This window comes from Megascapheus bottae, chromosome 16, assembly GCF_031878675.1.
Source record: "Megascapheus bottae isolate mThoBot1 chromosome 16, mThoBot2.hap1, whole genome shotgun sequence".
NCBI classification, from domain to species: domain Eukaryota; kingdom Metazoa; phylum Chordata; class Mammalia; order Rodentia; family Geomyidae; genus Megascapheus; species Megascapheus bottae.
Window position 1 is genome coordinate 26,183,842 of NC_143524.1, and position 27,469 is coordinate 26,211,310.

Sequence of the window (27,469 nt, forward strand, 5' to 3'; positions counted from 1 at the left end):
CTAAAGTGAATACATCTGAGGTTCTAAAATCTTGGGATGGTCTCTTGATTTTTGTACTTCTCTTTAAAATGAGAATCGTCACAAAATTACTATAAATGAAATATTGGATATTTGACACTAAGGTACTTTGTATTCAGAAAGGACTATATCCACAGGAGGTAAGGTAATTCTACTAATGGTTGTAAACATGATTGTCTTTTTCTTGAAATACTTGGAGGAGATATTGTTTTTCTTGGGATAGGCGTTGGAGTAGGCTACAATAAATGTTTTTTAGCCTTATAAAAGGAAAGCCAGAAATTTTGGAAAAACTTTTATTTTAGCATGGACAGAATCTGTTGCATAATGCAACATGGCCACAAATAATTTTTTTTTTTAGATTTGTCAGGATACTGGTAGCCATTTGAAGAATGGTGGAAATTTAGAGATGTGAAAATGAGTTAGTTTGAAAAAATATGAGAAATACCAACAACTTTTCCATAGGTCTTCTGAAAAAAAATCCCTATAAATATTACCTGGATGTGGCAACAGGAGCAGAAACTTTTATTAGCATTGACATTTAGTTTGTTATTGTTGACAATACATTCTGATTGAGACAATGCCATTTATTTCCAAACTGAATTTGACTTGAGAGACACATGCTGAAGTGAAACATAGATCTTGGAGTATGGATTCAAGATCACCTGTCATTTTATTTCAACTAATTCTAAATGGATACACTACTTTACTAAAGGGTAAATGATTTAAACTGTGTGTTTAAAATCAAACTATATGACCTTAGTAAGGTTCTTTACCTCTGTAAAACTCCCATATTCTCATCTGTAAATCCCTGATAAATTCTATTGCCTCATAGGGGCACTCATTTTACTAAGCACTCTGGTTAAGTTTTTAGCACATAATAAAGTGTGACCAGATGTTGGCTGCCATTATTATTTCCATTTTATCTCAACATTATTTCCCTTTTGTAAGTTTGAACAATTGTGGCTATTACTGTATTCACTTGGGTAAAGACTATGAAAAGGAGTTTTTGAAACTTAAAACAAATTATTGTCCATAGACTTACTGTGTGGGCTCTTCAGTGCTAGAGAAAGTAGCTGTCTATTATTCTCTTCCAAGATTATGCTCAGAAAGAATTACATTGACATTTGACTCACTTAACAGTGTTTCCTTCCTGAAGGCTTCCTTAATGAAGCCTTCTAAGGAAGCTCTATCAACTGTAGTAATTTCCTAGATAACACAAAGTAGTTGCCCAGTTGCCTGGTTATTTATTTATTTATTTATTTATTTATTTATTATTTTGCCTGTCCTAGGGCTTAAACTCAAGGCCTGAGCACTGTCCTTGGGCTTTTTTCAAGGCTAGCACTGTACTACTTGAGCCACAGAACCACTTTTGGCTTTTCTATATATGTGATACCGAAGAATTAAACCTGGGTCTTGGTGTATGCTAGGCAAGCATTCTACCACTAGGCTAAACTCCTGGTCTTGCCTGGTTATTTTTAACAACTTTGGAAGTATTCTTTTATTCCTAGTTAAGATCACCACCCTTACTGTTCCCTAGTAAGCTCCTGGAGGAGTGTTACTTGTCTGATTCACTGGATCATTTGGAGCTCACTCAGATTAGAGAAATAGAAGGAGGACTTGTACTAATTTGGGCATGTGAGGTTCTGGATAATGCATTGTAGAACATTATTCTGTTGATTTTGTTTTAACTTATAACATTTTATAAGCTATATTTCTGATTTGCTGGTAAGAAAATCTAAGTTGTGTCTGTTATGTTTTACCAACATTTAAGTAAGTTGTCTAAGACCACGGAGCTCATTAGTAATGTATCATCTGATGACAGTCCTAGCTAGGCCTGCCTATGTCCCTGTTCATGTCAACAAATTGAGGAAAGACTTACTAGACTTACATTAACTCAGCACACTTCTGTCAACTAAAGCACAGTGTTCAGTGCTGAATTCAATGAGATTCTTGCCTTCAAGGGAGATGAACAGTGTACTCCAGCTATGGAAGTTCAAAGAAAAAGAGAAATTACATTTAGCAAGAAAGATTAAAGAAGACCTCATCAAAGAGTTGGCATTTCTGGAGAGCCTTGAGGGATATTAGGAGTTATTCATGAAGTAATGTGCTAAGGAGCATGTGCAGAGATAGGGATACTGACTGAGATGGGAGCAAAAATGTTAAGTTGTCGTAGAGTATAGAATTTTGAAAGCAAGCCATGGAAAAGAAACCTAGAAAGGACTTGAGGACCATGCTGAGGACCATTCTTGGCAGAGCAATGAAATTAAATGTCTTTAACTGCCTGTTGAAGAGTGGTTTTGGTTATAACTTTATCAGATATAACCTTCAATAAATGTAATCTTGTGTCAGAATGCTTGGAATTGAGGGAGGTCAAGGAAAAGAGGTGATGGAACCAGATTCTGGAGGATATTTCAGTTGAGACAACAGGAGGAATATCAATAGCACTTATCTTTAAGACTCTCCAAAGTGTGCTGGTATTTTGAGAGAATTAGGGAGAATTTTGAAAAAATGCCAAGAAGGGAAGATAGCAAATGAAGTTAATGTAAAATTTGTTGAGTTCAGGTAGGATATGGACATAGAAGTGTGGAGTGCCTAGGACACCTTCGTGGGTAAAGATCTGGAAGTCATTTTATTTTGAGGTGATTACTAGAAACATCAGAATGAAAAGGCTTGCCAAGGAGAGAGGGCAGAAGAACGGGGAAGAAGGCCAAAGACAACTCCTTGAGAAATACTTTAATCAGGGTGTGGGAAGAAGACCAAATGCCAAAGAACTGGGGCAGAAGTTTGCCCTAGGAGCTGTGTGAGAAGAGACTTTAAGTACTTTTAAGATTAGTTTTAATAGGGAATTAACAATGACTTTGGGGGAAAAGACTATTCAGAAATCAGAATTTGGGGACCATGAGTAAGTGACTTCCTGGACTTTGGAGTGAGTAAGGCTTGAAATATATACTGTGTATAACAGGAATTCCCCTGGGTTTAAAAGATAGAAACTCAGTTGAGGCATAATTCAGGACTTGTTTCATGTAGAACTATAAGGGCCAGAAGTCAAATTGGCTTCAGATAATGCTGAATCTTAAGGCTTGTAAGTTATAAAGATTTTGCTACTCTTTCACTTTCTTGACTTTATTGCCTTTACTTTTGTATTTTTGCTTCTTTGTTTTTCCTATTGCAAAGAGCCTGTCTTCAGACAGTGAGACACAGACCTTTCTGTAGTTCTCTGTACACTTTTGCACTCCGTGTGGATAAAACATTTCTGGCTGCTTTTAGCAGGAAGAAACCTCTTGGAGGGTTCTAGTTGGTGAGGCTTGCCTATCTTTGAACCAGTTAGTCTATATAGGATGGTGTGATCTTACCTGGGTCGTGGATTTCATCCCTAGTAGGACTAATTAGAATAGAGAAATAGTCTCCTAAAGCAAGCAGAAGAAAGGAGAAAGGAACACAGAGTTATCACAGCCCACTGGAATGCAGTGACTACATACAACTGTAGGACATGTTGTTCATGGGTCCATTCAAAATTGACAAAATATTATGATAGAAGAGTTAGGTCTTATTTAAAGCTTGGATAAACAAGTAGTGCAATTCAACAAAGAGCTGTAATTTTGTCCTGTAGTGCTTAGCAGCCTAGGAATAAAAGGAACTAGAGATGTGATATTCTCTCAACTCAAGTTTAATAGATTCCAATTTAATAAAACAGGAGAATTAAGTAGTTCATGGTTAAATAGATAGGATATTTAGAATATGTGAAGAGGCAAATGAAACCATAGATTTCTGGTTCACCTACTTATTTTAATCAAGGCTAATTATTGATTCTTTAAATATAGCATGATTGTAAGTAAATGAAAATGATTTTAATTTTCCACAAATAGGATTAAATTTTCCTCAAGGAAATAAGCCAATCCTTGGTAAATCCATTCTATTCAATGTAATATTAAATATACTTTAATAAAACCTTTAGGTAGGGTATGTTCATGGTTTCCTTGGTTTCACTATCTATTATTAGTTTGGGCCATACATATGCTTCGTAAAAGGGCATGTTGGAGATGCTAGAAGTAATCTGTCTCATGGAGACATCTGGATTTTAAAATAATCTCAGAATGTAACAGTGGTTCTTAAAAGCTAAAATATATCTCAGAAAGCAAAGATTACAGATTGAATGCATATAGAAAGGATATTTAAGAGATGTAGACAAACACAAGCAAAAATACTTCTTAGTCAGCTAATCTCAACATGATATTTGTCCTTTTTTTTTTTATGGTACATTGAGATAAGATGGTAACTGGAAGGAATAGAAGATCATCCCTTCCAATGTTTCCTCATTTAGAAGGCAAGCTATTCAGTGTCTGAAACCTTTACTGAGAAACCTTGTCTAGAGCTAGATCACAGGTCTACCACTAAACCACCTACTAAAGTGGGGTCAGCACAGTTGGTGAAGGCAGGTTGTATTATTTATGGAGCTGAGTCCTGTGAAGGAGGAGATATGGGTGTGAAGGCAGGAAGACACATAAATGAATGGGTGATGGGTGACCAGAACATCTTCCCTGGTATAGTGTATATACTATCTGAACATTACCCTCTTTCTGCAGTTAATTTTCATCCCTTTCTGCTATATGCAGCCTTCCCTTCCCTGGCTTCCCACTTCTAAATCCCCCTGACAGTCTTTTCCTTGCCACTTAGCACCAGTCTGTATGGCTTGTTATTTTGTGCTATATGTAAGTCAGAATGTCCTTGGCAGTTCCAATGAACTTCTCTATGGCAGGCCCATGGTCACTTCTGGATGACCTTTAGTGACAGTAAACCAAGTGATTTATTTTTTTAAATTGAAAATGAGGCAGAGGTTAAGATGGAGGATTTCTTCTCATCTTGAACTTAGTAATGTCAGAAATATTATAGCCTATATGAACATAAATTCCCTAGAAGTTTATGATGAATGGGTTATCTTTATTTAAAAGAGGGAAACAAGAAGTGTGCTGGGAAAATCCAGTATTTCCTTTGGCACACTTATGGCATTTGGTCTGTTGCAGTTAAATTTTTTTCATTAATGTTAGCTATAAATGGCAGGAATATATTATCTTCTTAAATAGTTAGATAGTGTGTATACTTATTGCTTGAGGGTAAATGATTACATTGTCAGAATAATTACTCATGTGTCTGTGTTTAGCTTGCCTCTGTGGAAATAGAGTCTAAAAGACTTTTCTTCCTGGGCTGGCCTACAACTACAATTCTCCCAGTTTAGGTTTCCCATGTAGAATGGAATGAGAGGCCCATGCAGCCAGCTCTGGATTGAGAAGGACTCTAGCAACAGCTACCCTTGAACCATGATCCTCACATTTTCAGAGTTCTAGGTAGTTAGGAGTATAAGTGTAAGCCACTGGGGCCTACCTGCTAGGTTTTTTTTTTTAATTAATTTAAATTCTAAAAGGATGTCTTCTGTAGGTACTGTAGAGGAAAGTATGAGACAAAAAACTCAATTTGGTACAAGTATAACTTAAATTTCTTTAATTTAAATAAAGCTCTTTAGCATGCCAAAAGTCATCTATATATCAACTATATCTATATCATCTATATATCTATATCTATACCATCTGTATCATATATCCATATCATCTATATATCAACTATATAGCTATATCTATATCATCTATATATCAACTGTTATCAAGGACATTTTGTTATAGGTTCCTGTTTTAGTTTTTGTGCTTGAAATAGAAGTACCTATACATATATGTATATATCTCATATAAAAATATGTGTTTGGTGTATTTCATGAATATATATGAGACATTTTCCCCTACTTGCAAAGACTGCCTTAAAAACATGAAGACTTTTCATAAAAACATTGAGAATGTTCCTAATAAATATATATTCTTAAAACATTCAGTTTTTTTTGTTTGTTTTTTGTTTCTGGATCTGGGTGCTGTCCCTGAGCTCTTCAGCTCAAGGCTACCACCCTACCCCTTGAGCCATAGTGCCACTTTTGGTTTTCTAGTGGTTAATTGGAGATAATAGTTTCATGATCTTTAGTGTCTGTACTGGCTTTGAACCTTAATCCTCAGATCTCAGCCTTCTGAGTAGCTAGGATTAGAGGTGTGAGCCACTGTGCCCGGCTTAAAACATTCAGTTTTTATACATGGTTTCATAAGAGTTAAATGAAACTACAAAGATTTTCCCTGGTATATGAAGAAATAAGGTAATGTAACTTTTTAAGCATGTAGCTCAGTGGTATAGTGCTTGTCTAGCTTGTGCGAAGCCCAAGGTTTGATGCCCAGCACTGGAAAAATAAACAAAACCAGAAAAAAAAATGGGGTAAATAGGCAAGACATTGTCCATTGATCTAAGGCTACTTTACTATATCAAATGATTCTTCCTAGCATGTCCAAAGTGAACCAAAAAGGAGCTGTTTAGTTCTTGGATTTCTTTAGTCCCCAAATAATAACAACAATAGTGTCCTTTGTCCTCTTAAATTAAAAGTAGATTATAAGCTTGTCAAGACCACTGACAGGTTTTTTTTTTTAAGGGCCAATATAGTAGGATAATGACCAAAAAGAGCTAAACAATTGCTCATATTTTTATTATCTACATGAACACCAACTATTCCTAGCTGGGAACCAGTGAACCTTTTCAAATCTTTATATTTTTTTTTCGTAGGAGCCAGTATAGACATGACTGTGCACATAGTTAGGTCTTTGCATGTAAATGAATGCATGGCTTAGGATTTATAAAAGAAATACCTATCATCAGGGCTTTCCCCCTCCCCCATTACTTTGAAGCAGTTTGCTAGCATTTTGGCATTTGCTGATCTTAACTTATATTCCATACAAGAATGCCACTCACTTCCTGCTAATTGCTTTCTTGTGGCCATACTTGTTCAGTCAGTTTTAAACCAGAATAATGTTCTCTGAAGACAGGATGGTGGTTTACCTATTATACTTTACATGTAGCATGACGATCTGACAATCTATCCACTTGAGGAAATTTAATGGTATCACAGGAGAAGTCAGTCTGGACATGTTTGGATATGATCTGTGATACTTCCCTTTACTTGGCTTCAAAGGTTGGTACAGAAAGAAACTGAGGAAAGAGAGAAGATATAGCTGAGGGGCAGATAAGTGTTGATTAGAGAGAAAGGCTGTGCTCCAAGTACTTTTCTATTAGGATTTGACAAAAGAACAACTTGTAATCATCATTTAGAAGAGGGAGAGGGAAAGACACTAAGGATATGAGTGGTTAAGAAATTGTGTAACCTTCTGCTCAATCTTTCCAATACATGAGAGAAGCTGTCATCTGTAAAATTCTGTATTGCTTTTGTGTAAAGCATGTTTCCTGCTTTTCTTCCACAGTTGCTGTGGTCTCCCTTTCCTTCTCCACCCCATATCTCCCTACAACAGCTGCTAGAAACCACTGAGCCCTCATCTGTCCTCCTCCAGCTCAGTACATATCTAGTTAGCGTATATTATTGTCCTAGTCCACTAATTCTTGTCTAGAATTCCAGCCAAATGGCTATGGTGAAAATTTACATCATAGGACAGAAGAAACCCAAACCTATACATTTCTAAACAAAGCACGCTCAGTTGGTTTATTGTCTCCTTTGCATTTACCTCTCTTGTTTCAGCTGTTTCCCATTTTTTTTTTTTAAATCCCAGTCTAATTCTGGTCTAGGTTACCTTCTATAATGTGGTGTACTTATTCATACTCACTGTTGACTGGTGCTCCTATTTAACCAGCACTGTTTTGCTTTCTCCATCTGGAGAGGACAGCAGATAGAAAACTTGATGTGGTGTATGCATTAAGAATAAAGGATATAGTTGAAAGCTTGGGCTTCCCCCAAATCTTCCCCTGGAAGGAGCCTGTAATGTGAATCCTTATTCTTCATGAATAATAAATGTACACAAGAGAGATTATTGAAGACATTGCACACTGAACCATTTGTATACTGTTTCTGAAATGGTTCCAGAGCCATTAGGCAAGTAGAAGTCCAATGTATTGATACTTCCCTCTCTTTCATCCCCTCTCTCCCTGCCCCTCCCCCTTTTTTGGTCTCTTCTTTCTTTATTTTTGGGACTATTGTAGCAAGCATAATAAGTTGTACTTACCTTGATATAGATTTGTCACTATTCGAAGCCCTTTTGACTTGTTTCATTTCTGAGTATGAGCCTATTGTGGGATATATCAAGATACTACTTCTGGCCAATAGACCGATGTTCTGAGCTGTGCTGATATTTTAAGCCCCTTGTCCCTCTTTTTTAAGAAGATGTATGCTGAAAGCATGAGTGGAAAGTAGCCTTTTCTTTAAGAACATAAAGCGAAGTGAGTAAATTCAAATGAAGGAAAAACAAAAGCATACAGAAAAGGAAAACTAATTAGGGAAGCTTCCCACTCTGGAACAGAATTACATTTTCAAACCACATCTTACATTGGAGCTCTTTGAGGCACTGTAGCAAATACAAGTTTCTGCTGTGTATAAAAAACATATGAAGTAAGTTAAGACCTGGTTCTTGCTCATAAGTGAAATAGAGCACTTCCTATTCCTTCCAGTGATTAGAGGAAAGCTAAGATGCATACTCAGTGAGAAAGTTTTATTCCAGGTACCAGTGGCATCAAAGGAAAGTGATATCAAAATGGTTTCATAGTGGTAGTAGTACGCAGTTTGGGCAGTATGAACTAGGTTCCAGTTGGCAGGGGCTGGAGTAGGGTTATTTCGGGTGAAGAAAAATGGATTGAGCGAAGAGTCAGGGGTGGAGAAAGGCTGGTGTGTTTGGACATACAACAGTGCTAAGACAAAGCCCACAGAGTTAAGGTAGAAAATAATAAGGTTGTACTTGTAGGTCCAGCAAATTCACCAGGGGAAAAATGAGCCTTTGGGAAAATGCTCAGTTGTAGTTTTTAAGATTTGGATCTCAGAGTATTATAATTAAGTGGTTTGAGGCAGGAGTTCTGTGGGTGTTCATGGCTTTAATTCAGGTGGGAAAAAAATTGGGGCCTAAACTCAGGTAAGACTAGAAAGAGTAAGCATGAATAGATTAAGGACTTTCAGTGATTTCCTGTGCTCTTTGGAAACAGAAACTTTGTATACAGAGGGGTAGAAGGAATATCTGGAAATATCTACTGGATATATAGACACTTATGAAGGATGAAACTTTCCTCCTTTGATACTTAACCTATTGGTTTTTCCCCCTTTGGAGATTAGTTGATATTGGGAGAATGCTAAAATACACACATACACACACACACACACACACACACACACACACACACACACACACAAACACACACACAGAAACAAATTAAAAAGATTTTCTACTGAGTTCTCAAGTAGTAAGATGCTAAGTTAGCTGTGAACCATGGTACTGAAGTACAAACCCAGGCATGAAATGCAAAGTGCTTCTTTTTTTTCACCACACTGGCACTTCTCATATCTTCCCCCCATCCACCAGAAGATGCTTAAACACACACACACACACACACACACACACACGCACACACACAACTTCCTCTTCCACCAAATGCCCTAAACCTTAAGCAGAGTCCTCAGGTCAGGTCATCTTCAGCTATGGGAAGTGTAGACTGTTGATCTGTTGGAAATTTCTCCATAATTTCGGTTCCAGTGTAAGTGCATAGGCAGGCCTCGTTAGCTTTGGGCTGCTGGATGAGAGATATTCTTACTCAAATAAGGCTTTAACTTTTCCAGTTCTACTTTGCCTGATCTCTCCTTTCCAGGAATTATTTCCTAATCTTTTGGTGACACCCCAGAGGCATCACAGGTCAGTAGGAAATTGATAAGCACTGTAGCCAGCTAGGCAAGAGTGAGAGTACTGGTGGTTATGTGACTTCAAGCTTAGCTAAGTCAGCTAACCTCTCCAGTAGTCAAATGTCTATATATGATCTGTTAATATGATAGTGCTTAGATCTACCTTTGGCTCAGTTTGTTTTTTTCTTCTAAGAATTTTGAGACTTTTCCCCTAGCCCTATTTACTTCCTTTGCTCTTTTCTGGATGTACAGTTTTAGAAACAAGGCGTATCCCAGTTCTGCTGTATTACTGCTTTATAAGAAAAGAAAGAGGAAAGTAAGAAAAGGATCTAAAGAATGTAATTGCTAGAGCCTCCTGGAAGCCCAGCAGCATGGTAGACTTAGGTAGATTCATTCCCCAAAGCTCCGCATGATATGTTTGCTCTAGTAAGAAACCAAATAATCAAAGTAGTATGTCCTTTCTCATAACATTATCGCCATCCACCACATACTAGGAATGTTTATTTCTCCAGATAGTTGGCTTGTGTTTCAGGATACACCTCATGTAGGGAGCTCATTTTGTCATTTATATTAATGATAAGTAGAAGAGAAAGAGAATGCTTTTTGAAGTTAGGTTTCCCCATGGTTTCTAAAGGGGCAGAGACTTGGGGAAAGGAAGCAAATATTTTGGCTAGTGTGGTTAAACTCTCTTTTGTTGACAAGTTAAGATAATCAAGTATTCTGTGTTTTACCACCTTCTTTGTTACTTTATAAAATATCTTTTTTTTTCATGAGCTCAGACCAATATACTGAACTCATCCAGGAACACTGATAGATACAAAGACATTTTAAACGAATATTAGCTTTTCTAACACTGCACTTTTAGACAGCTGGGGAGAAAAGAGTCACATGACTATTTGAGTTACTGGAAGGAAGATGATTACTGCTTCTTAAGGCCCTCATGGAGCAGATTGACCTTTTGAAATGTGACTTATAACGTGCTGCAGTATAGCTATGGTTACCATTAGTTGAGTTTAAGAAGGGCACTTGGGATACAGAACACCCTGAAATGTGCTTGCACCAAGTTTATACTCATGCAGACCAGGGGTGCTGTGGCAACCGCATGGTGAACATTTTCTAACAGGAACTTATGAGAAAGCAGTTTCTGGGCATTGATGAGTGATAATAAAGTGCAAGTGAGATGTGTGCTCCATTCTCAGGGATATTTGTGCTTGTACTGCAAGACTCATGTGTAAGAAACAATGAGTAGCAGGTAACCTGCAACCAAATTTAATTATATGCTCCAAGGTAGTCATGCATAAGGTGCATGTTTATAAGAAATGAACTCTTTAGTTAGCATTTAAGGGGTGATGTTACAAAATGAAGCATTTAAGAACTGTAATTTTCCAAAAAGAATTTTTTAATTTAATTTTACTTTTTATTGTCAGGTTAATGTATAGAGGGTTTACAGTTACATTCACCAGGTAGTAGGTGCATTACTTCTCACACATTGATACCCCTTCTCATGTTCTTGTCCCCATTTCCCTTCCCCCACCTCCTCCCAATCATCTTGTTTTCCCCCCTAAGAAATTGTTTTTTAAAGTGGAAGCAGTGAAGAGGCCTGAAAATGGTTCTCTTCCTGCCTTAGGTAATTCCATGTGCCAGAATTATAAGGCATGCACTACCACCCTTGGCTTACACAGTCAGATTTTTCAAAGTATATTTGAGCAAACAACAATTCATGAATTGGACATTCCCCAACCAGAAGATGTTTTGTAGCTCCACCAATGGAATGCAAGAGAAGTGCTTCTATTGGATCAGTACAAAAGTAAACCAAATACAAGATTTCGATTCACCACAGGTGGACAGTTGCCTTCTACGTTGATTGTTGTTTCTGACTGGTTGATTAAGTTCTGTTTTTTCTTTGATACAGTCATTCCCAACAAATAGAAATAACAAATTAAGTTTTACTGATATCTGAAAGATTTTGGTCACTTAGCAAACTAATGGCTTTGTCAACCCAGAAATTCTGATCTGCATTTTAAGTAGCATTAACCAGACCAAACTAGGCGTTAGGAAATCTAAATTGTGAGAATCACTGGAAAGCATACACTGTAGTGTGCTCAAATGCCTTGGGAAGAAGCTAAGTACATGGGAGTTGAGGTACATGAGCCCTATGTTAGCCTTGTCTTGCCTGATAATCTGGCATTGTTACGCATGCACTGGGAAGAGATCACTCAGCATACCCACCTTTTTAAAAAAATTTTTTTGAGTCATTTCATTACCCCTCCAATCTTCAGTGTCTTTTTAATTTAATATTTTTTATTCATTTTTAATTTTTATTGTCGGGGTAATATATAGAGGGGTTTAGTTACATTCGTCAGGTAGTAGGTGCATTACTTCTTATACATTGATACCCCTTCTTATGTTTTTGTCTCCATTTCCCTCTGCCCATCCCCTCACAATCATCCACAAGAGACTTTTATGGTCTTGTCCTGTTCCTGCCTTTTCTTCTGTCTTACTCTTCTCATTTTAGTATCACTAGAAAAATGGGAGGGAAAGCAAATGGTGTGCTCAGATTCCTTACAAAAGGACCTAAAGAATCAATTCTGTCTCCATAGCCCATTCTAATCCCCGTTAAATTTACTGTTTTTAATTTTTTTTAGAAAACCATTTTCTTTATAAACATGTATGTGTAGTCCTTTCTTGGAAAAGTTATGTTTCCAATGTCTCTCTCTTCTCTCTCTCACTCTCTTTTTTTTTTTGTCGGAAATATGCTACCTGGGGTTATGCTGAGATACCAGGCTGCTTTACCTCCCAAGGCATTCTTCCTTGACAGACTGGTTTGCTGTGATCTGAACAAACATTTCTGCCTGCCCACTAGTAGTCTTCATTTATGAGGCCCTTGGAAAACATTGCAAGCTGCAGAGTGACCATGAATAGCAAACTTAATTTGGCTTAATATGTTTTGGCTTGCTTGACCTCACCAGAATAAAAATGTGTCTGCTTAAATTATTGTATGGAATTTTTTTTTTAATGCTAAAAGTACTTATCTTATTGGAAGAATCTTGAAATTGTTTTAGCAAAGGTTGAAGTCCATGTTTACTGTCACATAGACTTGCAAAATGTTTAACATAGAGTTTTAATCACAGATTAGATATTGTATGTTGTGAAGTTTAAGTCTGAATTACTACTCTTTTTTTCTCTTGCTACTTTGTTTTTTACCCTAGACAATTGGCTGGCAACGACCTTTCTTTTATCCATCCAAAGGCCTTGTCTGGTTTGAAAGAACTCAAAGTTCTGTAAGTAATGCAATTTTAGAGTTTCACAGTTGGCTGTGTATTTTCTTTCTGCATAGTGACATGCTTGGAGCTAGGTTAAGCAGTTTCTTTTAATTCAGGATTAAGAGATATAAGGGGTGGCCAATGAGTACTGTGGGAGGCTAGAGGTTGATTTAGGCAAACTTTGGTCTAAATAAAGAAACTTAAAACTAAATAATAGGCATTCTGACCTTTAGGCTGTTACAGTTGAATATTAGGCTTTTTGTGAAGCTAATGCATTAAATCAAAACCATATTTAAGCTCTACTGTTGTGGTTTTATTTCTACTTGCTTTACAGCTACTAGAACTTTGGATTAGCTGACCCAAGCACGTGTTTATAAGAGCTTCAAATGTGAAAAGCAATTTAGAGCTGCAGGAATTGCTATGCCCATGATTTATATAGTCAAGGAAGGATCAGGAAATAAGTTCCTGGTAGTGGTTAAGAGCTTAGAGTATAGGAAACTGAGAAACAGGTGAAGTGACTGCACCTATTTTTCACATTGGTGACAATCTGCCTAGGCAAGGTTCTTTAGTTAGCTGTTCTTCCATTGTGTGCTTCTGATTTGTGCCAGGCTGTCTGTTACTTCCTTAAAGTGACAGAAATTAAAAGAATTTCATCTTCAGTAGCTATCTGTTTCTCTTTTCTCCAGGCCATCACCCTTAGATGGTGAAGACTTGGTTTTTGTGCAGGTCCTATATGATAGTATGTCTGATTCACCCTGGGAGCCAAGTTTTTTTACCTCCTGGCAAAACTGTCCTTATCTAATGACCATGTTTCTCAGTCCTGCTTTATTCCACTTATTTGCGTATTATTATAACTCCCAGTTATAATTTGTTATACCTTCAGTTAATGTTAACCAGTACCTGGACTGACACACAATAACTAGAGTGTTTTAGTTCCCACGAATGAAACAACCCCTGGAAGTGAAGGTTAGCTAGCAGGTGTGTGTTTGGAGGTAGCTAAGAATAGCAGCAGAAGTTTCACTTATGGCTTCATAACAGATGCTTCTTACTGCTTTTTCTTTTTACTTTTCTTGTCTTGGATGTTTCTATTTTTTTCTCTCAATTCTTCTCTTTTGCCATTCATTGGGAATATTTTTTAAGAGAGGGAGGGAGTAACAGTTCCAAGTTCTCTTAAGAAAACAATTGCTCATTAATCACTCACTAAAAATTTCCTTCCAGAACTCTTCAGAATAATCAACTGAAAACAGTACCCAGTGAAGCCATTCGTGGACTGAGTGCTTTGCAGTCTCTGTAAGTAACTTTTAACTCTTCTGCAATCCTTGAATCATGTGGAAGCTACTCTGCCTGCTAAATGAGTAAACAGGAATTCTGGGGAAAGAGGAAGCCTGTGTTTTCAGTTGTAATAAAGAGGAGGATGGCCAGCGATTATTAACAAAGTATTCTCTGGTGAAGGAAAAGTTGGTGGTTTAGTTTACTCTCTCTCTCTCTCTCTCCCTCTCCCTCTCCCTCTCCCTTCCTCCCTTTTCTTCTCCCTCTCCTTTTCCCTTTCCCTCTCCTCCCTCTCTCTCCTCCCCACCCCCCCCTTCATTCTTTCTCTTCTGAGGCTGGGAGAAAAGTCTGTGGATATTGGGTTTACTTCCATGAACATGTAGCGTGTCTGGTGATCACATCTCTTTGGAACCAGAGTGAAATGTTTACTGAAGTGGCACTCTGACAGGCAGAAAAGAAGTTTCTGTGAAAGAAGTTTCTGTGTCAAGTGGTAATAATGATTAGAGAAAATGACTATAATTTCTTACTTGTGGCCATTAAATACACATTGTCGGTAATAATGTAGTTACTTGGGCTGCCTCTCCCAGTTTTTTTTCTTTTTTGAAAAAATTAGATTTTATGTGGCATATTTATAGTTATAACATGTAGAGACACTAATGCTAAAAATACTTTTTAAATGCATCTTCATTTGTTTTTGTATTTCTTTGTCTACAAATAATCACTTACTATATCAATTCTATATTTTTGATAGGTGATGAGAAAATGACTAAGGGAGAGGGCTTTAATTTTTTTGTTATTATGAAAGTAATATATGGAGGGGCTACAGTTACAAAAATCAGGTAAAGAGTACATTTCTTTTTGGACAGTGCCACCCTGAAAGGAGAGTTTTAAAAAATTGTCCAACATCAGTGTGATTAATGAGTCAAGACATTTGTTTCAGAATCATAATTAACCTAAAAGTGGTTAATGGGAAGTGAATGTAGGACTAAAGATATAGGCTAAACTACTGTAAAGTTAAATGTTACGTTATGTCATACACGAGGAATTGTCCTTTCAATTTTTAGTTCAAATAAAAGTTTTAAGCAAAGTGTATTAAATAGTTCACTTCACATGCATAGTTATAGAATATTTAGATTGGTTTTGCAGAGTAGACTAGTAAAATGAGAAACTTAAATTGTGTTTCTTTCCAGAGACATTATTTAGTGAGTCTATACTCTCTCTTATCTTAGGCTGATGTACATGCAGAGAAGGTTCTGATCTCCCTTGGGCCAGAATTCTTTAAACATTTTATTGGTTCATTCATTCATTCATTCATTTTGTGCTGGGACTGGGGCTTGAACTCAGGGCTTGGGTGCTGTCCTTTAGCATTTTCACTCAAAGCTGTCTCTACTACCTGAGAGTCAATTCTTTCAGTTTTCTTTGCTGGTTAATTGGAGATAAGAGTCTCATAGACTTTTGTGCCTGAGCTAGCTTTGAACCATGATCCTCAGATCTCAGTCCTCTGAGTAGCTAGAGTTACAGGCATGAGCCACTGTCACACTGCAAAGATTGTAAATAATTCTTGTTCTTTTTTTTTTTTTTTTTGCTTTTCCAGAATTTATTTTCCTTTAAGATCTTCACTTTGAATTGTTTATTTCCCAATATATAATAATCAGAGTACTTAATCATTGATCTACTTTCAAGACTAGGTCAGTCTTAAACTCAGGCTTGAATTCGGGGCCTGGGTATCTTCCCTGAACTCTTTCATTCAAGACCAATGCTCTACTATTTATAAGCTTCAGCTCCACTAGAAAGACTAAAATCTTACTTTCAACTTAAGAGAAGAGGTTCCCAGGAAAACATACAAATAATTATTTCTAATTTGTGGTCAGTAAGTACATTAGAGTACATTTGATACTTACTTTTAGATTTAAAGTGTTGTTTTCCCACAGAAATCAATAGAGGATTTTCCCCCACTAAACAATGTTTATTTAAAAAAAAAAAGAAACACTGTGCTCATCATTCATTAAGTCTTCAAAATTATCTCCAAAATTATAATGAGAGTTCTTGTGGGACTAAAAAAAACAAGCTTTATTTTATCTTTTGAAAGAATTTATCTGTTTTTATATGTAGCAGAAACTCAAGAACCTATTCAAGGAAGAAATGTGAGTTTGTTAGCATAGTGGGTGTAGTCATCAAGTTAGTTGGAACTCAAATTCTGTCCTGGTATAAAACATTCTTATCAGTACTTGAGTCAGTTTGAAAATCTGATCTTCAGACCCAAATTACAAGAAACATTTCCTTGTGGTTTTGAATTGAGCTTAGAAGGAGCAAAGTCCATCCCAGCTGGAATTGACTAGAAGTGGTTTGATGCAAAGTATATGTACTTGAGAATGACTATAAAATCTGATAGTGAATTGTGCATATTTAATAAAGAGGAAGCAAAGTCTCTCACAAACCCAGGAATATGGCTGAAGCCTTACTTGAGCAGGATGTTTAAATGATATATCCCAAGAGAAGTCAGAGAAAGCTTTTGAGTACACACTTATTGATAGTATAGACATTTGACCCTAAAACTACATGTAATATTTCACAACTATGATTTTAAAGCCTTAGTTGTAAAATCGATTTTTGAGAACAGAGAATTAAAGGACATTTTCAAGACCAAAAAAAAAAAGTCAGTGTGGTTAATATATGGTTAACCTTTTAACAATAAAGTGGCACTAAAAAGTAACAGCAAAAAGCTGGGCACACTGGCTCAAGCCTGTAATCTTAGCTACTCAGGAGGCTGAGATCTGAGGATAGAGGTTCAAAGCCAGCCTGGGCATTAGAAAGTCTGTGAGGCTCCAATTAATCACCAGAAAAATGGAAGTAGGGATGTGGCTCAAGGGGTAGCCTTGAGCTGAGTAGCTTAGGGACAACACCCAGGCCCAAGGGTGGGGAGCTGAAGAGCTCAGGGACAACATCCAGGTCCAGAGTTCAAGCTCTATGACCCACAAAAAAAAAAAAAAAGTAGCCTCTTGAGTGTCTAGGATTATAGATGTGAGCCTCTGTGAGCTTAGAGTACTAAGATTGCTTTCCCTAAAGTATCAATTGGTCTCCATGAGAACACACACTTTACGGATATGAATGTCTCCAACACCCATGAGGTGTGAGGATTAGCCATTTTAGTCACCACAATCTTTTTTTTTGCATTTAACTTCTAACTTAAGGGTTCATTTTTTCCCACAGTTCATCCTTTCATACCTTGGATTTTTCCATAGTTTTTCCACTATAAAGTTTTACTTATATGCACCTCTTCTAATTTGGGGAAAGTTTAGTAGAGTGGAACGTATTTCTGTTCTTTTATTGTTGCATTGCTGTTTTGTATAGATCAGTTCACTACTTTTTAGCTCAAAATTCACCTGGTTATCTTATTTTAAGGTTATCCCTTTTCTTTGATAGTGTATAGCATCAAACTAAAGGAACTAGCTAGTGTATATAATACCTTACAGTATTTTACTATATATATAGTATTTTATTATATATACAGTATTTTATACATATAGTATTTTATTATATATTGTATATTATATACAATGTGAATTTGTAGGGAATGAAAGAAGTAGCAGTAGACCTCTGAGTCTCAATTATTTCATTACAATATATTATATGTAAGCAATTTAAACCTTCACTTTGTTGTAACCTTGAGAAACTGAGGAGCAACTTCAATTTTAAGTTATTACCTGGTCTATAAGGGCTTCCCCACTGAAGTTTGCTTGTATGCACACCTGACTCTCTCCAGACCCTCCATTCCTTTTTACGCGCCTTTATTCATTCTGACTTTCTGCATTTTTACTGGATTCCACCAAGGTGATTTATGCTGCTGGCTCCCTGCCCTTGATCTTTGCTTAAAACTCTCTTTGCCCAGCTCCTGCATCTTCTTGTTCTTGTTCATTCTTTAGGGACTTGAACTTAGCATCACATAATTTGGCTCTTTCTTACTCACAGCCCATGCTGTACCTCCAGATAGCCTTTGTGGTGGTTCTTTTGGAAAGGTCATCTTATAGGCTTTTCTCTCTAGGCTATAGCATTTTGAACCTTGATCCTCCAGATCTCAGATTCCTACATAGCTAGGATTACAAGTGTGAGCCACCAGCATCCAGCTAGATAACACCTTCATACAGATGTTTTTACTGACTAAATGAATTGTAAGTAAACTCTTTAGTATTCATCAGTGTTTATCTGTTTCCCATTTATTTTGTAGCATGTGCCAATCACTGTTATTATTTTGTAATTTATTATATTGTTTGGCCTTCACTTTGCTCCCAGAAGTCTCATGAGGACAATCCTAATTTCCATGTATTCGCTATTTTATCACCTTGGTCTAAAATGCTTGTTTAAATTGAATAAATGGCAGATTATCAAATTATCTACAAGCACAATTTAGTTATATTACATGGTTAATTTGTATGATTATATGTTTAGTGTCTCTAACTAGGAATGGAAATTCCAGGAGATTGTGAACTGTATCTTTGTATTTGAACACATTTTTATCTCTTCATTAAAGCTAATTGCCCAAACAACTCTATAGCTAGTGTTTGTCCAGTCTTCCCTCCCCCACCCCACCCCCATAGGGGTAAACTATGGAAAGCCTAAAGAATATAGAAGTTTAGAAATGTTGGTTGCTAGAAGCATTCTTGAGGCAGCACCCAGTTTCCTGAACAATCACTTAAAAAAAAAAAAAAACTTTCTTTCAATTATCTTGACTATCTGAAAGAAGGTGTCCATCAGATAGATACTTTCCAGACAACTAACCTTCACCCCTGCTCATGTGCCTGGAGAAGGAAGAATAAAGAATGCTTCTGGAGTTGGGGACAGTTAGGAACAGGAACCCAGAACTTGCCAGGCAAGGAAAGGAATGAATATGGCAGGAACTGAAGTTAAAATTCAGAAAACTAGAGAGATTGGGATATGGTCAAGTAATAGAACATTTACCTAATAAGCATAGGGGAAGGAAGGAAGGAAGGAAGAAAGGAAGGAAGGAAGGAAGGAAGGAAGGAAGGAAGGAAGGAAGGAAGGAAGGAAGGAAGGCAGGCAAGGAGGGAGGGAAGGAAAGAAGGAAAAGAGGGAGGGCAAACAGGCAGACAGGCAGAGTGAGGTAGAGAGAGAAGATTGAAGGAAAAAGGGAAGGGATTACTTTCAGGCTAAGGAAGGGAAAGAGGAAGGGAATAAGAGAAAAGGAATAGATGGGAAAAGAAGGGAACATAATAAACAGAAACTACTAACGCTCAGAATTTCCTGCCCAAGAAAGGGAAGGAAGAAAGAGGGAAGGAAAGAACAGAAATTTCTGTTAACACTTAGAATTTCCTGAACTTGAAATCTGGCAAACTTAAGGGTTGAGTTCACTAGCTCAGTAGTAGCTCACTTGCTTAGTGTCTCTTAGACCCACAGTTCAATCCCTAGCACAGCAATAAAAGAAATAATGTAAGAAAATTCCCAATCATCTCCATTTATTTAAAAATAGAGTGATGCTGTGAAGTGTTTTTTTTTTAATAACTTTTTTCCCTGATCCCTAAAGGTAAGACTGTGAGGCATGAATGAACGTGTCATATGTCAACAAAGGATTCAGTGAGGAACATTATGATTTGCCTAACACATACCTTCCCCCATCATATTCATACCAGTTGTCTTTTTGCTGAAAAGTGATTATTCTAATTACACTTTGTTTTGCCAATCTAAATCTTAGGACTTAGTTTCCAGATTTTTTTCAGATGGGAACTTAAAAATAAGTATGAATAATCCTATTGATAAGGGGTTCCTTAATTCCATTTTTTATGAAAAATTAAAAAAGCTTTAAAGCCACACTAATTTTATTTGGAATAGTTATTAATTTTTCCTATGGGCAATTTGGCTTTTACTTAACGACTATTAATTTTGGCAAGCTACATTTTTGAAAGTAATGCTGAGAGCAGCTTGCTTCACACAAACTGACACACAGTTTTATTTTGCTTGGTGGTATAAGTGCAGTTGAGAATCTACTGAAAATCTATTGTCAGTAAACATTTGTAAGTATTTCCTCATTTTCTTTCTTTTTCTTATGGTATCAAATCAGACTAGCAATTAAATTTATCATGAAATATTAGGTACTATAAGACACTGGAAATGAAGCACTGTATTTAACCTCTAGTTTTTCTTCTTTTTTTTTTTTTTTACCTTTTGGTATCTTTGATAGGTAGAGTGTGAAATACAAAGTTCCAGTCTGAATTTACTGGCTCTTATTTAGCCAGAGAGAAGTAAAACAGAAAGTTTTGCTTCTCTACCCAATGATAGTTGAAGAATTGAAATTCAGGTATATCTTTTTCTTAAGAAGGAGGTAAGAGACATGACTTACTTTCGTATACTGGTCTTGGAAAGCTGTTAAATTTAATGAGGACTTCTAGGAATGAAAGAAATAAGGTATGTGTAGTTCTGGTCAGTTTATAACTCCTTTTTTATTTCAGGGCTTTGAGAATGATCTGACTTGGACTGACTCATTACACCAGAATTCATTACTGACTGTGGCTATGTCTGTTCCTCTCAGGCGTTTAGATGCCAACCATATTACCTCAGTCCCTGAGGACAGCTTTGAGGGGCTCGTTCAGTTACGGCATCTATGGCTAGATGACAACAGTTTAACAGAGGTCCCTGTGCATCCCCTCAGCAACTTGCCAACTTTGCAGGCATTAACCTTGGCTCTCAACAAAATCTCCAGCATTCCTGACTTTGCCTTCACCAATCTTTCCAGCCTGGTGGTTTTGTGAGTAATCTGAACTTTTATGTATCTTATGTGTGTGTTAACTCAGGGGTGGGGAAAACAGGTTTCTTGTGACAAATTTCTATGAAAGTATCTCCCTAATCCTACTTCTGGACAGTCAATATTTGTGGGTGTTAATTTTATTCAAGATTAAATGAACATTCTAACTGTTAAAACTTTTTTGTGTATGTGCTGGTACATAGGACTTCAACTGCAGGCCTTATACTCTTACTTGACTTTTTAAGGCTAGCACTGCTCTACAACTTTAGCCACAGTTCTTCTTCAACCCTTTGTTTTACTGGTTACTTAGAGATAAGGGTCCCATGGACTTTTCTTCCCAGGCTAGGTTTGAACTGCATCAGTTTTCAGCTTGCTGAGTATCTAGGATTACTAGTGTGAGCCACCCTTGCTTTACTTTGATGATTTTTGGGGGAAGGGGGAGGAAGTCAGTTGTGGGGCTTAAAGTCTGAGCCTGGATGCTGTCCCTGAGCCCTTCAGCTCAAGGCTAGAGCTCTACCACTTGAGCCACAGCTCCACTTCTGGTTTTCTGGTAGTTAATTGGAGATAAGAGAATCACAGATCTTCGTACCCATGCTGGCTTTGAACTGAGATCCTCAAATCTTGGCCTGTAGCTAGGACTACAGGCCTGAGCCACTGGCACCTGGTTTTTTGGTGATTGTTTGAAATACAAAATAAGATAGAAAGATAATATCCATTAAGAGCAGTGAGTCTCCCTAAAATAAATGGTCATTTATAGCATGAGACGAAATAATTAGGTCCTTCACCCAGTACTCACACAGCTTTTTCTTGTATCCTAGGGATGAATTTGTTTATATAATGTTTAAAGAAGCAAAACCATTCTGAGGCTTTATAGAACTAAGTCCCAAGGATACTTCTTACTTTTCTTCAAAATTTGGACAGAGTAAAGTGGTATTTCTTTTAAAGTCTGTTTTCAATTCCACTGATATAAACTCATAGGCTTGCACTATATTATTCTTCCCATAGGAGAGCTCAACAAGGTTTTGTTTCATATAAATGAAAAGTTAATCAAACTGTATTACAGTTCCATGGGGCTGGGGATAGGGCTTCTTCCCTTTCTATATGTATTCTGTGTCTATTGAGTCTGTCTTCCATAGTCAGTGTGGAACTGTATAGCTACACCATTCCTTTAATCCACACCAGTTTAAACATACTACACAATTCTAGTTGCTATTGAAGTATGTGTAATATCTTTTGGTGCTTTTTTCCCATAGGCATCTTCACAACAATAAAATTAAAAGCTTGAGTCATCACTGTTTTGAAGGACTAGATAACCTGGAGACATTGTAAGTATTTTCACATTTTATGTTATTCCATTGTAATATTGACAGCTGATTTTTTTTTTTTTAATGTGGCAGTCCTGGGCTTGAGCTCCTTGGACTTTCTCAAGGCTAGCACTCTACCATTTGAGCCTCAGCACCACTTCCAGCTTTTTTCCGAGGAATCGAATCCGGGTCTTCGTGCATGCTAGGCAGGCACTCTACCACTAGGCCAAACTCCCGGCCCCTGATTTTTTTTTTTTTACTGCCAATAAAGGAGAATCTTTTGTTCTCAAGTTCAGGTTTTAAAATGTGATTAAACACTTGCCATCACATAAGCCAGTTGTGAACAATTATTCAGGTTTAGCAGTAAAAATGACACCTAAGTATGAATATCATGTTCTATCCTACCCCAAATATATATTAAAAGCAACTCAATTTGCAAAGTTTTATCTATTCTTACAAAACAGTTTTAACTGCTGGGTGTGGTGGCTCATGCCTGTAATCTTAGCAACTCAGGAGGCTGAGATCTGAGGATCACGGTTCAAAGCCAGCCTAGGCACTAAAGATGGTGAAACTCTTATCTCCAATTAACACTGGAAAAGGTGAAGTAAGGTGGTGGCTCAAGGGTAGAGCAGTAGCCCTGAGCTGAAGAGCTCAGGGACAGTGCCCAGGCCCAGAGTTCTGAGCTCCAGTACCTCAAAAGAAAAAAAAAGTTTTTAACTTAGCCTCTTGAATAGCTTTTCCTAGTGTGCCCGCTAATGATGGAACTGAAGTTAGCCACCTCAGACTAGACTTTTAGGAAGTTTTTCTGAACCTCAAATGGAAGCCTCAGTTTTTTTATTGTTATCATTTTCAATAAATTCTGTTTTTTAAGAGAATTTTTCTGAGAAGCGCTACTCAGAAAACATGTTTATTTCATTCTCCAGTGGAATGCACTTCTTAGAATTCTTTAAACTTGTAAACTTGTTGACCTAAAAGCATCACAGAGAAGGCATGGAATTTATTTTTTCTATTCAGTGTTCAAAAAGCTGTAAATTTAATTGAACTCCTACTGGGTTTTGAATAACAGTATGGTTGATAAGGAAATTTTACTAATTAGAGGGGTGATCTGTTAACATGCATTTGTAATCAAAAGGTTTTATAAATATATTTTTCCCATTTACTTTGCCCAGGGACTTGAATTATAATAACTTAGAAGAATTTCCTCAGGCTATTAAAACTCTTCCTAGCCTAAAAGAGCTGTAAGTATTGCTTTATCTTCTTTTTATTTTTTTAATATTTTTTATTGTGATTAATAGGAGGGTTACATTATATTTGCCAGATAGAAGGTGCATAACTTCACAAACATTGATACCCTTTCTCATGACATGGTCCCCATTTCCCTCCCACCCTCCTCCTGCTTATCTTGATTTCCCCCCTTCCCTATCCAATTTCAAATAACCAATTAAGCATATATAAAATATATCAGATAACAAGGTGAAATATTGTAACAATATAAGATAACCAAGGGATGGCAAAAGAGATGAGAGATAACATAGTGCATTAAGGACAACAGTAACTCATTATATGGCTTTTGTTTCCTTCTCCTGGAGGTCCTTACATTTAGTGTCATACTATTTGACCTTATGTCTCTAGATTTTGTTCTATTGTAAATCTCTGCTAGGAGAGCCCAAGGTTTCTACTGATTAGGACAAATGAGGGAATGAACAGAATAAATAAATTATTCCAAAGATTTTATTCTGGCTTCATGTCATTGGGAAGGTCATCACTAAAGGGAAGGTATTTGACCTGACTTGAAAAAAAAAATAGAAAAAAAATCTAATAAATGGAAGATATGATGGACAATGTTGAATATTTTGTTTATCATAGGCAGAGATAAGAATGTACTTGGCATAACAGCGATTATGTGTCATCAGGTGACAGTCAGTAGTTCATCCATTGCCTAAGGACAAAAATGAGAATACAACAAGAGAGACTGGGGAACAGAACACCTTAATATTCCAGTGCTATATAGTTTTCCGCCACTGACACAGCAGATAGATGTTGTGTCTATTGGGAGAGACCCATTAGCTACAGGCGAAACAGTGTATTTTAAAGGAATGACGTGTACCCCTGAAATTCCCATATTTTTGAAAATGTATATATAGTCATTATTATGTTTTGTTATTAGTTTTATTATTAGTTACTAGTTTTGTATGGTGTTGAACAGTTATTAGGTTTGTATAACGTTGAATAGTGGTAGATATTCAGGTGTTATCTTACCTTACTTCACAGTGTACATGCATTTCAAAATACCATTCTGTCATTCCAGGGGATTTCATAGTAACTCTATTTCTGTTATCCCTGATGGAGCGTTTGGTGGTAATCCACTCTTGAGAACTATGTAAGTATTCTTGAAATTTTCTTTTAATATAGCACTATGTAAACTCCTTTTTCAAACATTTATGAAAATGAAAATTTGGGCTTTTAGATACACAGTGGATATTGATTTTTATAGTAAAGGACTGGTAAACATGAAAACTTTCTCTTTTTTTCCAGACATTTGTATGACAATCCTCTGTCTTTTGTGGGGAACTCAGCATTTCACAATCTATCTGATCTGCATTCCTTGTAAGTATTATGCAAGCTCAAAAACATACCTGAATATTTATACAGCTTTCCTAATGGAAAACAATAATTTACTATTGTATCTTCAGAAAACATTTTTTTCTTTCTGTATCCTTGAGCAAAAGTTCAAAAGATGACTGAAAATTTATAATGTTTCTAATTTATGTGAACACTTGACCAAATAATGTTTTCAAGTACTTTCAAGAGGTCAAATTAGGTGGTTACAGTATAAGTAGAACTTCACAATGTCTGGAAAATAAAATGAAAAAAAATATATGTATGTAGGATAAAAGTTGATTTAAAATTGTTTCTTTTCTCCCAATTTCCTAGAGTCATTCGAGGCGCAAGCATGGTACAGCAATTCCCCAATTTGACTGGAACTATCCATCTGGAGAGTCTGTAAGTATGGGCTTTGAAGAAGGACTGTATAAAGGTAACATGACAGTTTGCTAGCCGGGTGCCAATCTTTTTAATGATGAAGATGATGGACTTGAGGTCATTCCCCCCAAGTTCCTTTCATTGAGAATCATGATAAAGTGAATGTATTACGTTTGGGGGTCATTCAGCTTAGCAGAGTTAGTTTGTGGAAAGGAAATCTAAACTATAAATAACTTATAAAGTAGTAAATCAATGCCAAATTAGAAGTTTGGGCTTAAGAATTTTGACAAAGTTGGCACAATTGATGAATCATCAAGAGCAGGCTGCAAGCCAGGTAGCTGTAATCCCAGCTACTCAGGAGGCTAGATCTCAGCATCGAGGTTCAAAGCCAGCTCGGACACTAAAGACAGTGAGATTCTTATCTCCAATTAACCACTAGAAAACCGGAAGTGGGCCTGTGGCTCAGAAGGTAAGCATAGCCTTGAGCGGAAGCGCTCAGAGACAGTGCCCAAGCTCAAGGGTAGGGTGGTGTCCTTGAGCCTAAGAGCTCAGGAAAATGGCCCAGAGTTCAAGCCCTCATGACCAACCAAAAAAAAAAAAAAAGCTAACTCAGGAAGAAAAGCCCATGAAACTCTTCTTTTTTCCAGTTAGCTACCGAGAAAAGGCTGGAAGTAGCATTGTGACCCAAGTGTAAAGCATTAGCCTTGAGCATAAAGAAGCTAAAGGATAGCACTCAGGTCGGGAGGGGGAGGGGAAGGGAAGGAGGCTAATGGAGACTTTTGTCTAGGAAATAATGACATCCATTCCATCAGGGCAACCCTATCCCCGCCTAAATGTCTAGTTTCTTTGTTTCCTTTATGTGTGGGCTGGCTTTGACAGGTGTTGATTTATCTATGGAAGTAGTTTCCTGTTGCTTAATCCAACGTAAAGCAGTCATTTAAATATTTAAATTTATATACAAGCCCTTTCTTTTTTTCATATATTTTATTGTAATTAATAAAAGGGTTACATTATATTCACCAGATAGAAGTTACATTACTTCACAAATATTGATACCCTTTCTCATGGGTTCTTGGTGTCACTACTTAAACACACGTGGTGATAGTATGCTTATATACTTTATTGCCTTTACATAACAACAAAATCCCTTCCTGTATAACTAATGTAAGCTAATTGAAAAGTTATTGCCTTTAACATTTTCTCATATAAGTAGTTCTTGATGATAATACTTTTTCCTTAGATTTGTTGACTCGGGCTGGAGGTATTGCTCAAGTGGTTTAGTGCCCATTTAACAAGGCTAATACTTTGAATTCAAACCCCAGTAGTGCCAAAAAATGATTGACTCTTGATATGTTACATTTTTTAAAATTTCTACTTTATGGCTCATCACAGATAAAAACAAGATGTGGCATAGAGAGAAAGCATCAGATACTAGCACATTACAGACCAGAAACCTGGATTGACAATAGGTAGAAACATAGGTAGGAGAGAATATTTTAAAATGCAGGTCTAGGTGATGGAAAGAAAAGGCAGAAACAATATCCAAGGCAAGATGATGAGGTGATTTCAAACGTGTTTAATGTAAGGAGGCGGCACAGCTTGCAGATAACTGTAGCCAGGCCATGGCTGTACATAGATATTTTCTTCTTAGTCCATTATATGGACAGTATAAGCACCTTAAGCTCCAAGCTTTTTTTTTCATATTACAAAGATGATGTTAGATTGAAGGTTAACTTACCTTCCCACCAGTCTGCCTTTAGGTAGTTGTTAGGCAATAGGATTCACTGATACTTTCATATACAAACACATGAAAATTTATTCTTGTATATGAGAATAATATTTTGTTTACCATTCTGAGTTGAATTATTTTTTAGATGAACAATGCTTTTGTTTTTTCTCCCCACAGGACCTTGACAGGTACAAAGATAAGCAGCATTCCTGATAATTTGTGCCAAAAACAAAAGTTGCTCAGAACTCTGTAAGTTGGTTTCTTTTTTCTTGCTCTTTATAGTTTTCTTTTATGCGCTTGACAATTTTATTTTTTTGCCAGTCCCAGGGCTTGAACTCAGGACATGAGCACTGTCCTTGAGCTTTCTCAAGGCTAGAACTCTACCACTTGAGCCATAGCACCACT

General features: G+C 36.8%; 1 protein-coding gene across 1 annotated transcript in view; it reads left to right on the plus strand.

Moving 5' to 3' along the window:
- Positions 1-27,469, plus strand: part of Lgr4 (leucine rich repeat containing G protein-coupled receptor 4) — a 99,933-nt gene that overhangs the window by 56,862 nt on the left and 15,602 nt on the right. The window contains exons 3-11 of the mRNA XM_090347978.1: positions 12,973-13,044; positions 14,245-14,316; positions 20,837-21,052; positions 22,303-22,374; positions 23,523-23,591; positions 24,662-24,733; positions 24,889-24,960; positions 25,288-25,356; positions 27,242-27,313. Of these exons, the coding sequence (XP_090204104.1) occupies positions 12,973-13,044; positions 14,245-14,316; positions 20,837-21,052; positions 22,303-22,374; positions 23,523-23,591; positions 24,662-24,733; positions 24,889-24,960; positions 25,288-25,356; positions 27,242-27,313 (786 nt within the window). The remainder of the gene's footprint in view (positions 1-12,972; positions 13,045-14,244; positions 14,317-20,836; positions 21,053-22,302; positions 22,375-23,522; positions 23,592-24,661; positions 24,734-24,888; positions 24,961-25,287; positions 25,357-27,241; positions 27,314-27,469) is intronic.